The sequence below is a fragment of the Oncorhynchus clarkii genome, chromosome 21 (assembly GCF_045791955.1).
Source record: "Oncorhynchus clarkii lewisi isolate Uvic-CL-2024 chromosome 21, UVic_Ocla_1.0, whole genome shotgun sequence".
In the NCBI taxonomy this organism is placed as follows: domain Eukaryota; kingdom Metazoa; phylum Chordata; class Actinopteri; order Salmoniformes; family Salmonidae; genus Oncorhynchus; species Oncorhynchus clarkii.
Window position 1 is genome coordinate 6,607,879 of NC_092167.1, and position 15,211 is coordinate 6,623,089.

General features: G+C 41.7%; 1 protein-coding gene across 4 annotated transcripts in view; it reads left to right on the forward strand.

Annotated features, from left to right (window-relative positions):
- The first annotated feature begins 6,268 nt into the window (after positions 1 to 6,268).
- LOC139378426 (tetraspanin 11) overlaps positions 6,269 to 15,211 on the forward strand; it is a 37,905-nt gene continuing 28,962 nt past the window's right edge. For 2 of the 4 annotated variants that reach the window (XM_071120590.1, XM_071120592.1), the window contains exons 1-3: positions 6,269 to 6,380; positions 9,115 to 9,216; positions 12,438 to 12,629. In XM_071120590.1, the coding sequence (XP_070976691.1) occupies positions 9,130 to 9,216; positions 12,438 to 12,629 (279 nt within the window). In that variant the 5' untranslated portion in view covers positions 6,269 to 6,380; positions 9,115 to 9,129. Of the gene's footprint in view, positions 6,390 to 9,114; positions 9,217 to 12,437; positions 12,630 to 15,211 lie in introns of all 4 variants that reach the window. The other 2 variants (XM_071120591.1, XM_071120593.1) reach the window with 1 other exon arrangement.

Below are 15,211 nucleotides of genomic sequence, written 5' to 3' on the forward strand. Positions count from 1 at the left end.
CCGTTTTTTTGTCTTATTTCTTGTTTGTTTCACAATAAAAAATATGTTGTATCTTCAAAGTGGTAGGCATGTTGTGTAAATCAAATGATACAAAACTCCCCAAAATCTATTTTAATTCCAGGTTGTAAGGCAACAAAATAGGAAAAATGCCAAGGAGGGTGAATAACGTCGCAAGCCACTGTATCTCTGAAACTTTTTTCTCTGCATTTATTAACACATTTCCTCTGGCTTCTGGCCTCGTATTTTATTTGCAACAGTGATGGTTTGTATAAACCTTGCTGTCTACCTGTCCGACCTTCGGGAACAATATTTCACTTTTGAAATTTGTGCCCCTGTACAGAGAATGCTATGCACCGAAGAGACATCAAATCAATCCCATTTTATTCCTCAAATGCTTAGTAAATAACAGGTGTAGACTAACAGTGAAATGGTAACTCATGGGCCTTTCCCAACAATACAGAGAGAAAGAAAATAGAGAAATAGTAGAAAGTAAAATAATAATAAACCATGTAATAATAAATACACCGTGAGTAACGATAACTTGGCTATATACACGCGGTACCAGAGTTGATGTGCAGGGGTAGGAGGTAACTGAGATAGATTAGATATGTACTAGTAATAAAGTCACAAATAATAAACAGTAGCAGCAGCGGTATGTGATGAGTAAAAACAAGTCAGTGCCAAAAGGGTCAATGTAGATAGTCCAGGTTGGCTATTTGGTTAAAGCAGCAATATGTAGCCTAACTTTTGGGCGACCCCCAAAAAATCACATAGAAATATGAGTTATAGATCTGTCATCCGAATTGAAAGCAACTCTAAGAAGCGGTAGATCTGTATTATGTGCCCTATTTTTATGCTTCCTCTTTTTAAGTAGAATTTTTGTATCTCTTACTTTTGGTTTTGTACGTACACAAGCTTCAAACAGCTGAAAAAAACAATATTTTGTGTTATGGAAAAAATATTTCACAGCGGTTTAGATGGTACAATGATTCCCTACATTATACATGCTTGCTCTGTCACATAAACTGAACCCCCCCCCCCCCCCCCCAAGAAAAATCCATATTACAACCTATGTGTTGTGATAATTGTGTTGTTTGCTCTGTGACCTGTTAATTCATATTCCTTGCGACCATGATATATAGGCCTAAAGGCTGAGACGATAAGAAGGCACAGTGTCAGAATAAATTCAACCCCAACTTTGTTTTATCACAAAACCGGATAGCAACCTCTGTCCAGTGAAGTCCCCAAATCATATTGCATGTACAGTAACAGACATATACATGACCTATAGCATGGTCAAGCAAGTTAATGTTTCTGACATTTTAGGACCCCTAAACAACTGTTGAGTTAAAACCACTGCAAGTCGCAAAGAAAGCAGGAGCTGCCTCCACTATTCCAGCACCATTTCAACTTCAACATTCCAACATCATCAAATCACCTCAACCAAAAGATACCAAAAACAATTCAGTCCAATAAACGTAAGTTAAATATGATGTCACTCTGTCATACAGTACACGCTTTTATTTTTTGTTGTCCTAGGCTACCTGGATAAAATGCTTGCTCGCTAGCCTAACTTCCATTCATCGGCAACGTTAGCTAGTTAACATTAGCCTTCTACATCTAGCTACATATTGAACTTCCATCCTCTCAGGCCAGGGGCACAACAATGTATGAATTAATGGTTGGATCAGTATCGCCATTACAATCATTGACCAGTAGAATTAAGTAAAACCACAAGTCAAAAATCCCTATTTTCATCCATGGCTAATTTAGGAAAGGGTCAATTTTAGGTAGCTGGCTAGCTAGCCATCTGAGGACAACAACACAACGAGATGAAACATTTCAAGTTTTGCTGTCAATGACATATGCTCTCAATGGGATTTGTGGAGTGAAGCCAATTCCAACCTAGCTTACCTTGACACTTTTTTGTCATGTGCCAGGACCATTCACAGTTGAGCGGGCTCAGTTTAGCTCAACGCTGATTTGCACATTTTTTATACTTTTTTTTGTCACGGGAGGCCAGATTCTTGCTGGCATCCCTTGCCTTCAATGCTATGGGCGGCAACAATGTCATACTCGTTTGGACCAGACAGCATCAGATAGATGGCCAACACATAGAGAGACAGAGGGGCACTGTGAAACAGATAGGAAAGATAAATTATGATTATTTTTATGTCAATTTTTTGGGGAAGCCTGGATTCCCCAAAACACACACCACTGACTGTCAGGAATACACGCCACAGACTGCCGGGTCTCTGACCTCCAACATATAGGCTTTCTCAAAATCCATTTGTTGATCATCAAATATGGACTTTCGCTGAGCAACTATCTTAATTTACTTGGGTTATGGTCGGTATGTATTTCCAAAAAAGGTCTAAATAAAAATTTACAAGCAACCAAAAAAAATGCCTCTTCGGTGCCTCCAATGTATTGACCTGTGCGTGGCAGTAATGAGTGATTTATATTGGAGGTGCCGAAAAAGCATTTTTTTCAGTTGCTTGTACATTTTTATTTGGACCTTTTCTGGAAGTACATACCGGCCAGCCTTAATGGGAGTAAAGGAAAATATTTGCTCAGCGAAACTTGGTGATCAACAAACTTATTCTGACATTATAACGCATGCAGAGCTAGTAAATGGAAGTTTGAATTGGCGCTTTCTGGGCATTAAACATATATATAACGCACAGGTACTGGTTCAGGGCCAGATAGCTCTAGGCTAAGGTTGGTGCTAACCCACTAGAATGTGCAAGTGTGAACACTCGCTTAGCCCTGGCTAAATCTCCCTTAGCTCAGGGCTATTAGCCCTGGGCTAAGGTGCAGTGTGAATGCGTGTAAAGTGCATTCCCTCACGTGTTGTGTCCTTTAATCACAGTGTCTTGTTTTGAGTCTTGTTTGTTGACTATTTCAATTTAATTAATTAAGTGCACCCTGTAGATTAGGCTTTTGGAGTTAAAAAAAATACATATTCTGGTGAAATAATGTAATTTACCCAAGCAAAGTGTTGACTGATGCAAATAACTTCATTTGACACCTCATGCGTGAAATTAATATTTTAGAGACTGGTTTGGGGTTATTTGAGGTTTCGAAAAAATGTGGTCAACAAGGAGGCGTTCTATCAACAACAGCTCCCTCTTCATTATGCAAAGTAGTCTGCCCGCTGATGAAGTGGCGGTCTCTCCGACCCCCACAGACAAAGGTTAATTTGATATTTAAAAAGAGAGCAGAACATCATTGATTTGACTGGCGTTGTCAATTAAATAATGATGGAAGTGAAAAGGAGATTGGGTCACAGTGGCGATTTTAGCATGTAAATCTTGGTGGGGCAAACAAATTTTTTTTTTTTAGATACATGCCAGCAAAGTCACTACACAACACTAAACAATACATTAATTGCACTATAATGGTGACAAAAAGTGTGACAAACTGTTACGGTCTACATAAAGCTGTCCCAACAGCAGAGCTTTCCTTCAGCACCATGGAGTGAATCCTTACCACCACTACCCTGGCTATCAGCGGAGGCTTGTCTGGCAGCGAAACAGTTCATTCAGCCTCATTTACTGCCTTTTAAAAAACATAGCTGACATGGCTGACTTGCTTAAACAAATGGTGTTTCTACTGACAATTGAGATGTACAAACTATAAGGGAACGACGAGCTGATAAGAGGCAATCCATAATTTCAATGAAGACATTAATGTGCGAGCTAGGACTGAGGTAGTACATATACAGTTGAAGTCGGAAGTTTACAAACACCTTAGCCAAATACATTTAAACTCAGTTTTTCACAATTCCTGACATTCAATCCTAGTAAAATTTACTCCCAAGGATGAACCAGAATTGTGGAGGTCTAACAATATTTTTCTGAGGTCTTGGCTGATTTCTTTTGATTTTCTGATGATGTCAAGCAAAGAGGCACTGAGTTTGAAGGTAGGCCTTAAAATACATCCACATGTACCCCTCCAATTGACTGAAATTATGTTAATTAGCCTATCAGAAGCTTCTAAAGCCATGACATCATTTTCTGGAATTTTCCAAGCTGTTTAAAGGCACACTTAGTTGACTGTATGTAAACTTCTTACCCACTGGAATTGTGATACACTGAGTTATAAGTGAAATAATCTGTCTGTAAACAATTGTTGTCAAAAATACTTGTGTCATGCTCAAAGTAGATGTCCTAACAGACTTGCCAAAACTATAGTTTGTTAACAAGAAATTTGTGGAGGTGGGTTGCCACTGGTCACATAACGAATACCAAGAAGGCGAAAAACAGTGTGAAGGCTCCTAAAGTGCATTTTATGTCCTTTTGTCACAGTGAGAGGGACACACTGTTAGCAATGATCACACAGACGCCACTGTCATTACAGTGAAGCTGACTGAGACACACACACACACACACACACACACACATACACATAAAGACACACTCTATATATACACACACAGCCCCCCCACCCCCTTTACACACAGACAGATAGATGTGTTTGTTGTCTCCTCTGCCAGTCCTGTCTTTGACTTTGTCTGCTCGACCGTGGCCCAAGCTTAGCCCCTCCTGCGATACAAGGCATTAAAGAGCTTAGCGGGCTACAAACGATGGCCGATAAACTAATGACGGTGGAATGGGAAGGGACAGACAGGTGCTGGCGAGGAATATAAATAAGTTGAGTTCTGAGAGAAGGAAGTATATTTACGCTGTTTATTTCTCTCTCATTTGAGTTGCCTCATAGTTTATTTTCTCTCTCCAGAGTGTGATTAAAATTGGCTTCAAATTCAGAGCTGTGATGATCTCCCTCTCATAAACAGCTGCTGTGTTTGTGATTTCTGCCCATTAGTTCAGTGAAACACAGAAGCCATGATGGATCATAGCACCCCCTTCTGTAATGTAGTTTGGGGAGACTGATGTTGCTGTAGCAGGTAACATCCACACATCCTTTCTTGGTGGCACTTCATCAGTTCCTAATGGGCTGTGGGGATTATTGGGTTACTGAGATGAGGTTAGAGGGGAATACACAATAGTCATCCTGTTTGTTAGAAAGGAAGCAATCTGAAGACAACGTATGTGGAAAAACTAGGGAGAACACAACATTGAAAAAAATAAACGTAGAGCTGAGCAACAGGATAAATATAACCTGGTTCCAGAATCCAGATCTGTTTGTGCTGTCATTCCAACCCCAGCGTAACAATGACCTCGTTTACAAGACATCACAGACAGATCTGGAACCAGTCTAGGATCAATAGGCTTGTAGCCATAAACAATTATGATAGGCCCTCTCTATTGTTTTTCAATCAATTCATATTTGGGAAAGATTAAAGGTTTACCAATCTGACACAATGACATTTGGGCATTTATTTCCCAATTGCCCTAGCTATTCAACTGGAGGCCTCTCAACCAAACTATTTCCCTCACATACACACCTGAATTATAACCTTATGTGGCACTTTCTCCAAAACCACAACATATTTCCATGTGCCCTGTAATTGTCATGTAGAACCCACAGCCATGCTGAGGCCTAGGAATGTTCATTTGTGCTTGTGAAGGTTTGCTTCGACCTGAACTCCCCCTGCAGAAAAACCCCATTATTTCCAATCATACTGCTGTTACCTCCGATTTGTTTTTCGACGTCATCTTTGTATTCATTGTGTGACCCAAACTCATTTTCACTTTCAGCATTCTTAAAATAATTGACCACGCCAGTCAAATCAATGATGTTCTGCTCTCTGTTGAAATACCAAATTAACCTTAGCCTGTGGGGTTCGGAGAGCCGGCAACTTCATCAAGTTTGCATAATGAAGAGGGGTGTTGATAGAACCGCCCGCGCCTCCTTGTTGACCACTTGATCAGAATGGATGACGTGAAGTGTTTTTTAAACCTCAAATTACCACCGATCAGTCTCTAAAATATGCACTAACCGCATGAGGTGTCAAATGAAATGATTTGCATCAGTCCACACTTTGCTTGGGTAAATAACAATATTTTCCCAGAATGTGTATTTTTTAAACCCCATAAACCTCATCTACAGGGTGCACTTGATTCATTGGATTGATATTATCACCAAACAAGACTCAAAACAAGACAATATGTAACACACTTACTAGACTTGCACTTGTGTGAATAAACACAGAAAAACAACGTAATAACCGCTTGTTACATTGTATATGCCTATAGGCCAATGCACTGTAACAGTTGCACTGCGGCTTCAATAGTATCCAATCCAATGGGGGCGGGTAGTTTCATTCATTTCCTTTTCACCCCATAATGACCCCTCATTCTTCTCCACGGACTGGACGCTAGGGAAGCAACAAGCCTGATTGAATCACATAGCCTATGCTACAATAACGAGACGGCTATTTGTCCGTTTTCCCTCAGAAGCAAGCCGTGCATTTGGTGAGTGAGGTAATTAAGGCTACTTTCCTAAATTGAGATGCATCCTAAAAATATAAGCAATTTCGTGAACTCTGTCTGCTACACGCAGCTCAATGCAAGTGCATCCAGTGTGCGGTGTTTTGATAGGGAAACCTGCTCAGTGTCCATGGCCTCCAAATGTAGCAAGACGTTATGGGAAATTAATAATGAAATCATATTTTTTATGTTTTGAAAATATTGTCTAGTGCATAGGCACCGGTTTCCTTATTCGGTTTTGTAGACAGTCAGAACGTTAAAAGTGAGTCTGCAAACCAACGTCCAGCCTATTCCACTGATCCGCGAGCGAAATGGACGCTACGTAGATAGACAAACGTGATGATCTATGGCAATTTAGATTTTCATATTGACGGTGGGGATCCCTTCTCTGAAATGAAGTTTATCAAGCACTCATCTCTTCATTGATTTTTTTATGCTGGGGAAAATCGATTTCGCGGACCCTGCCTGCCTTCTGGTCGTACAAGTGCCCGTAAACATACATCCATCACATATGTTCACACAGGGTGGGTAGCCTACATGTGATTGCATGTACCATGTTATCGTGGATATAATATTACAGGCTACATGTCGCTGGCCGGCTGGCCTGGCTGGTTGCATAGGTAGCCTACTTGTGAAACATTCTGTCCAAAGCATATTCTAGAATGTTCTGTTTTTGTTTCTTGTCTGTCCCATCAAAGTTACACAGTAACGGATTTATTAGTCCGAGGACAAAACTTTCAGCTCGTTTGTTTTCAACCAGTGAACGACATACCGGTAGCCTGTAAGTCCCATTTCACAGCTTGTGCGCTTTGATAATGCATGTTCAGACAGTTCAACCCATTCCCTGTGTACTGGAACTCCCTATAGCCCAAAGCCACTGGTTTGAAGGAGCAGTACACACAGTACACCCATTGTGCTGAATAACGTTTGAGCCAGCAACTTCACAAAGAACTCCCCTAGAATAGAATAGAATAGAATATGACAAGAGCTGAGTAGAGCATGAGTATATAATACAAACAGTAGAATATCAAAATCTAATAGATTATAATCACTGTATTTTCCCCAAGAGTAGAATAGAATGAATACAGAAAATAATAGAATATATAAAACAAACAGTGTAAAATAGAATAGAAGGGAGCTTTAGGTGTTGTAACAGTAGCCTATAAACACATACCAGCACAATTAAAGATACAGATACCAAGAAAACAAAACCGTTTTGATGCAGTTTAGGGTTTAGTTCTAGTCCAGCTGATAGACAAAGCCATTTTTGCAGATGTGTTACTGCAATGTGTATAGTTGGGCTGTAATGGCATGAGCTAAACTCCTCCTAGGCATCAATGTGGCTAATCTATAATTAGCAGCTTGCCATATTTTCTCATGGGAGGATGGACACACACACACACACACACACACACACACTGTTATTAGCTTGAGATGGAACTGAGAGAAGTCTCCAAAGGCTTGCAGTGGCATTCGTTGCTGTCTGTTGATTGGCAGATCAATGTGGCAGGCTTAAGTGCTCACCTTTTATTTAAAGTGCTGCAAGTGTGTGCTTAATGAATGATTTATGTATTTCTAGTCAAGTCCACTTCTGTGAATAATTTATTTACCTGTTGCTGTTATTGGATATGTGTGGTCAGCAGCATCTAGAAGTACTATCCACATGGCACAGTGTGTGCCACAGTGACTAGAACCATTCTATGCAATGAAAATGGCATAACTAGTCTATAAAGACAGACAGGAATAGTTGACTCTTGTTAGTAGCTCATGATTGACAGGTCTGAGAAATGAAGAAGTGGATAGCCATGTCATATTAGATTACGCTGTTCAGTGATGCTGTCCAGTGATATTGTCATGGCGATGTGTGGATCAAAGGCCTTCAGAGGCTTGGCAGTGTAACAGTATAACATACCCGGGCGCGAACCAGGTACACATCAACAACAGTCACCCACGAGTCACCCAGTCACCCACGAAGCATCGTTACCCATCGCTCCACAAAGGCCGCGGCCCTTGCAGAGCAAGGGGAACTACTACTTCAAGGTCTCAGAGCAAGTGACATCACCGATTGAAACGCTATTTAGCGCGAACACCGCTAACTAGCTAGCCGTTTCACATCCGTTACAGCAGCATCTTTCTCCCTCTATTTAATTTGATTGTGTGTGTGCGTGTGCATGTGCGTGTGCATGTCTCCACAAATACCTTTGTTTTGGCTTTTGTTATAACACCCAACGCCTCTTCACAGGGTGTTCGCAGAGTGTGAGGATAGTCAATGTCCCTTGTCTGGTGTGCTACAGTTGCTAGTTATTGTGCAGAAGGGAGGAAGTAACCAACAACAGTTTGACTGACTGTGATTTGGGTTATTGTTTCTGCTCATGTCATACCTTGTGTGATGTGTTATTGTCCTCAAAATGTCCCCACATTTTATGTCTTAATTTGCATTAGAATAACCGGTTTGCATTTTCTATGTTGTTAGACCGTTTTTCAGCCACTTGAAATGCTATGTGAACTGTCAAGTGCTCAGAACTCCTGGCCTGATTTTTTTGTACCCTGTTCTTAGAATATTCTTCAAACTTTGGAGAATCTTGTGAGAACAGAAAGTCTGTGAGAACTGCTGCTTGGGGTTTTCTACCCTGTTTTCAACCCTGCTGACTGTAATGATAACAGTCAAGTACTTCAGATTCAGAACTGCCAGTTGAAGTTTTGTGCCCTGTCTGTCCAGAGCTGTGGAGGGGAGATGACGGCCGTGTACAAAGACGACCAGGGTGACTGGATGACCGTCTGCCTCAAGTACCTCCTCTTCGTCTTTAATGTCCTCTTCTGGGTGAGTAGCACTAGCAAGCTACCCTGCATCTGTTTGTGCTGCAGTAGCCAACAACCATGGGAGTTGGTCATAGGAGTTTGCTATACATGACAAACAGATCTGGGATCAGGCTATAGCAAATTAGCAAGCCCTCCTGTTTGTCTTCAACTTTCTCTTCTGGGTGAGTAGCAATCTAGCCTGGTAAGATGGCCTGAAAAACTGGCCTGGTAAGATATTTTTGTGTTGGGAAAGACTAAGTGAGTTGGCTTGACAGCACAAAACAGATCTGGGATCAGGCTGTATTAAACCTCTAGTACACAGAAACAATAGTTTTCTTCCAGTGACAGGTTCATAGTTGATTTATTTAAGAGGGGACTCGGGGAGAGAGTGAATTGGGTTAACGTTCACGAAGGCATGCACAGGGAAGAATGATATTTGACAGGTTTTTACATCAAAGTTAGACTTCTTGTGTGACTTCTTGTGTTGCTCTTTCTTAGCCGAGAGAGCGAGAGAATCAGAGAGAGAGTTACGGTGAGGAACGAGAGGGAAAGAGTTACGGTGAGGAACGAGAGGGAGAGAGTTACGGTGAGGAACGAGAGGGAAAGAGTTACGGTGAGGAACGAGAGGGAGAGAGTTACGGTGAGGAACGAGAGGGAGAGAGTTACGGTGAGGAACGAGAGGGAAAGAGTTACGGTGAGGAACGAGAGGGAGAGAGTTACAGAGTGAGGAAAAAGAGACACAGAGGGAGAGAAAAAACATGACAGAGAAATGGAGTGGGAGATTACATTTAGGAGCGCAAAGAAATGGACTTGGCCCAGTGTACTCTAATATTTATGGCCTGTCGGTGTTGAACCGATGGGCTGTGGATCAAACCTGGTCCCTGGCAGCTGGTGTACGTTTAATGTTTAATAACACAGTTAACTATTAAAGCTATGTTCTGCTGGGCCTGAAAACAGTTGCTCTCTGTCTACAGAGTAAGGGATCAGATTCAAACAGGTTCTCTTTTATGTCTCTCGCTTTACATTTCACACTAACCTAACGACTTCCCTTCAAGCCCCACATTGCGTAACAGTAATGCCTCCCACTTTCCCCAACGGCCACAGCCCCAGCCTCCCTGTTTCTCTATATTGTAACTCTGCACCCAAAGATACTACCTACTAATACTCCAGAGTTGCCCATTCCTTTAAACAATCACCTTTTCCCATGGCATGTTGTTTTGGCACTACAGATGTCAGATCTGAATTTGAGCCAGTTTGCTACAGAAGGAAAATAATCCAATAATCCTGCAGCAACAGGAAATATGAGTTATTATGCAAATTATAATGAATGGACATTTTTATAGGGGTTGATACATTTTCCAGTGGAAATGACAAACGTCAGAAGCCTTTTTAAACCTAAAATACGCTTCATGTTTGACATTTCCTGCATTGCAGAGAAGTTCTGCAACAGGGGGATCACATTAAGATCCTACATCTGTAGCAGCAGTGCTTGTTGTTTGGGAGCAGGGGCTTGGCGTGTAGAGGAGGAGGAAAGGGATGGAAGGCTGAATAGGAGCAACTCTCCCTGGGATTTCCTGCACGTCCGGGTGTGTCATAGATGACAGAGATGGGAAAACAGATGAATGGCATCGCCACGTCACCCCTCTGATGTGGCCACCATTGTTAATGGAAACAAATCACTCCACTCTGGCTCTGTTTGGCTCTCTCTCCTTTTTTGTCACTCAGCTCTCTTCCTTTCGCTCTCTCTTTTCTCTTCTTTCTCTTTTTCGCTTCCTTTCTCTCTCTTTCTCTCTTCCTTTCTCTTTCTATTCCTTTCTCTCTCCTTTTCTCTTCCTTTCTCTCTCTCCTTTTCTCTTCCTTTCTCTCTCTCTTTCTCTTCCTTTCTCTCTCCATTTCTCTACATTTCTCTTTCTCTCATTTTTCTCTCTCTTTCTTTCTCTCTTTCTCTCTTTCTCTTCCTTTCTCTCTCTCTTTCTCTTCCTTTCTCTCTCTCTCTTTCTCTTCCTTTCTCTCTCTTTCTATTCATTTCTCTCTTTTTCTCTTCCTTTCTCTCTCTTTCTATTCCTTTCTCTCTCTCTTTCTCTTCCTTTCTCTCTCTCTTTCTCTTCCTTTCTCTCTCTTTTTCTCTTCCTTTCTCTCTCTCTTTCTCTTCCTTTCTCTCTCTCTTTCTATTCCTTTCTCCCATTTCTCTTCCTTTCTCTCTCTCTTTCTCTTCCTTCCTCTCTCTCTCTTTCTCTTCCTTTCTCTCTCTATTTCTATTCATTTCTCTCTTTTTCTCTTCCTTTCTCTCTCTCTCTTTCTCTTCCTTTCTCTCTCTCTCTTTCTCTTCCTTTCTCTCTCTCTTTCTCTTCCTTTCTCTCTTCCTTTCTCTTCCTTTCTCTCTCTCTCTTTCTCTTCCTTTCTCTCTCTCTCTTTCTCTTCCTTTCTCTCTCTTTCTATTCATTTCTCTCTTTTTCTCTTCCTTTCTCTCTCTTTCTATTCCGTTCTCTCTCTCTTTCTCTTCCTTTCTCTCTCTCTTTTTCTCTTCCTTTCTCTCTCTCTCTTTTTCTCTTCCTTTCTCTCTCTTTTTTCTTCCTTTCTCTCTCTCTTTCTCTTCCTTTCTCTCTCTCTTTTTCTCTTCCTTTCTCTCTCTCTCTCTTTCTCTTCCTTTCTTTCTCTCTCACTGTTTTTGTGCATATCCCCTTCCTCTCTGACTCACTTTATTGACACTGCGTTCCCTCTCTCTCTCTCTGTCATCCTCCTCTTTGTTTTTCTGTCTCTCTTTCTCCCTCTCTTTGTTTTTCTATCTCTCTTTCTCCCTCTTTGTTTTTCTGTCTCTCTTTCTCCCTCTCTTTGTTTTTCTGTCTCTCTTTCTCCCTCTCTTTGTTTTTCTGTCTCTCTTTCTCCCTCTCTTTGTTTTTCTGTCTCTCTTTCTCCCTCTTTGTTTTTCTGTCTCTCTTTCTCCCTCTCTTTGTTTTTCTGTCTCTCTTTCTCCCTCTCTTTGTTTTTCTGTCTCTCTTTCTCCCTCTTTGTTTTTCTATCTCTCTTTCTCCCTCTCTTGGTCTTTGTTTGTCTCCCCTTTCCCTCTCTGACTCACTTGTTGACAGCCAACACTCTCCCCCCTCACACCCCTCCTGTCACTGTTCCTACTCTCTCTCTCTTTCTCTTCCTCAATTCAATTTAATTCAATTAGATTGGCATGAAACATGTAAAGCCAAAACAAACATATGGGAACACATGACCTCAACCTGTCTCTCTCCTCAGGTTGGTGGAGCGGCGGTGATGGGCGTGGGCATTTGGACCCTGATAGACAAGAGTGATTACCTGAGCCTGCTGGCCTCCAGCACCTTCGCCGTGTCCGCCTACATCCTCATCCTGGCCGGGGCCCTGGTCATGGTCACGGGCTTCCTGGGCTGCTGCGCCGTCATCAGGGAGCAGAGGAGCTGCCTGTCCACGGTGAGGGAGCCCTCCTTGGGCAGGGTGACTACTCTAGGCCCCAGGCTTTCTGGATATCTGGAAGGCCCCTGGGTCTTCGAAATGTTTATGTTGATTAAAGGGATAGTTTTCACATATTACAACATTAGTTAGATGCATTATATTGAAAGTAGTGTATGGCTCATAGATAACTTTCAGGGTAAGATACTAACTAATGCTGTAGTTTGTGTGTGATATCTCTTTAATGGTAGTGTTGGTGTTTGCATAAGAAAGGGGCTGGTTATATACTGTAGGTGAAATGAGAGCGCACAATGAAACAAGGAGAATGGAGCTATCTGCACTCTGTTCTCCTTAAGGGAATGTTCATTTAGAACATCCGTTTAGCTTGTTCCAATTCAAACTCACCTTGGTTGCACTCATCACTTTTGGCTACATTGTATACTTTCCTTTACCCCAGATACCGGTTTCCTTTGAAACGTCCCTGTACCTGACGCTCCTTCCCTGCACCCCTGCTCTCACAACTCCACTTGTGTCTTTCTCTTGTGCGTGTGCTCGCGAGCATGTGTGTGTGTGTGTGTGTGTACGCTGGGAGCTGACAAATGAGCTGACAATACTGTCCTCGTTGTTTTAAAGAGACAGGCCAGGCAGGAGAGGAACAGGCCGGAGGTGAGCCACTAACTCTGCTACTGCAGCAGGATTGGTTATAGTCAGGCATTAGTAGTCATACATGAAACTGATGGAGGGGGGAGAGGGGGCTTTGGGTGGTGGAGGGCAGTGGTATAAAGTACTTAAGGAAAAATACTTTAAAGTACTACTTAAGTCGTTTTTTGGGGTATCTGTACTGTACTATTTATATTTGACAACTTTTACTTTTACTCCACTACATTCCAAAATAAAATAATGTACTTTTTAGTCCTTACATTTTACCTGACATCCAAAAGTACTTTTACATGCTTAGCAAGCAGGACAGGAAAACAGTCCAATTCACACACGTATCAAGAGATCATCCCTGGTCATCCTACTGCCTCTAATCTGGGGGACTCACTAAACACACATGCTTCATTTGTAAATTGTGTCTGAGTGCTGGAGTGTGCCCCTGGCTATTCGTAAATAAAAAAAAACGAGAAAATGGTGCCGTCTGGTTTGCTGCCTGGTTTGCTGCCTGGTTTGCTGCCTGGTTTGCTTAATATAAGGAATTTTAAATGATTTATACTTTTACTTTTGATACTTAAGCATGTTTAAAACTAAATACTGTTAGACTTTTACTCAAGTAGTATTTTACTGGGTGACTTTCACTTTTACTTGAGTCATTTTCTATTAAGCTATCATTACTTTTACTCAAGTATAAGAATTGAGTACTTTTACCAACACTGGTGGGGGGTGTGTTTTGGTTGTGGGGTTAGTGTGAGTGTGTGTTTAAAGGAGAGGCTTGAGTGAAGAGTTGGTGTTCATCAGATCACTATGGCTGTGGGGTTGTATGAAAGAGAGATGTGTTTGTGTGTCTGTGTGTGTGTTTGTGTAGAATACAATATAATTCAATGTTATTGCCAATCAACAATGGCTGTTAGGAATTAGCTTTAGTGTGGTGTGTAATAATACACCTCCCACATTCCTCCATCTGCCATAACCAATATTCTGGCATTACCACACACACACTGTGTTTGTTGATGATGTGTGTGTGCTTGTGCGTGTGGCTATGCGCGTGCACGTGTGTGTGTAGTGTCATGACATGGCCCTCTTTGGGTATAGCGAGTGCCTTCCCCCCCTCTCCCTCTTACACCCAGGTTCTGTTATCTCAGGTCGTACATTCCTAGAGGAGACTCTCCTCATGGCCAGGCAGTATAGAGAGAGAGAGTTTCACAGTAGAACAAATGAACTTCTTCTACATCACAGAACTTGAGAACTGAACAATATCCATGTTTTGGAGAATGTGGAAACGGTCGGTGGAGAATCCAGCTACGACCGGTCCATTTTGTTTTATGATTGTGACCTCAGGAAAGACAATACAGCGACATTACCATAACTCTGTTTATACAGTAGCCTCTGTTCTGAGGCTTGCATCTAATTATTGTATAAAATGAATGAGTAAAGATGAAACTATTTGTGAAGTGGTGTATTGTGATTTTAAACCTTTAATGTGAGAGAATTGTATTTCTGTTTAAAGTTTCACTAAGTCATTGGCCCGCCCCCATGAGCACAGACATCGATCTGGCGTCATGGGACAGCTTTTCCACAGTTCTGAATACAACCCCCACCTGGAGCAATCCTCTTTAGACCATGCCTACCTCGGTCAGTTGAGGGAGCTAAGGTTTGAGTAGAGACCAGAAAAACCTCAGGACATGCTAAGGTTGTAATGGTTGCTGAATTCTTAACTATACCACGTGGTTAAACTCTGAGACTATCAGTACCGACAGAATAAGAGCAACTCTTCAATACTAATTACTAGTCTGCAGCTAGGAATTATGTACCATTGAATGCGAAGACCGACAACCGGCAAAACATCTATTCTATAAGAACATTTCTGAATGGAACTCTGAAGTACCCATTCTAACCACGAAGACTCCAGGGACGCAAAGAGAAGTTCAGATGAACTTTCCAACAGA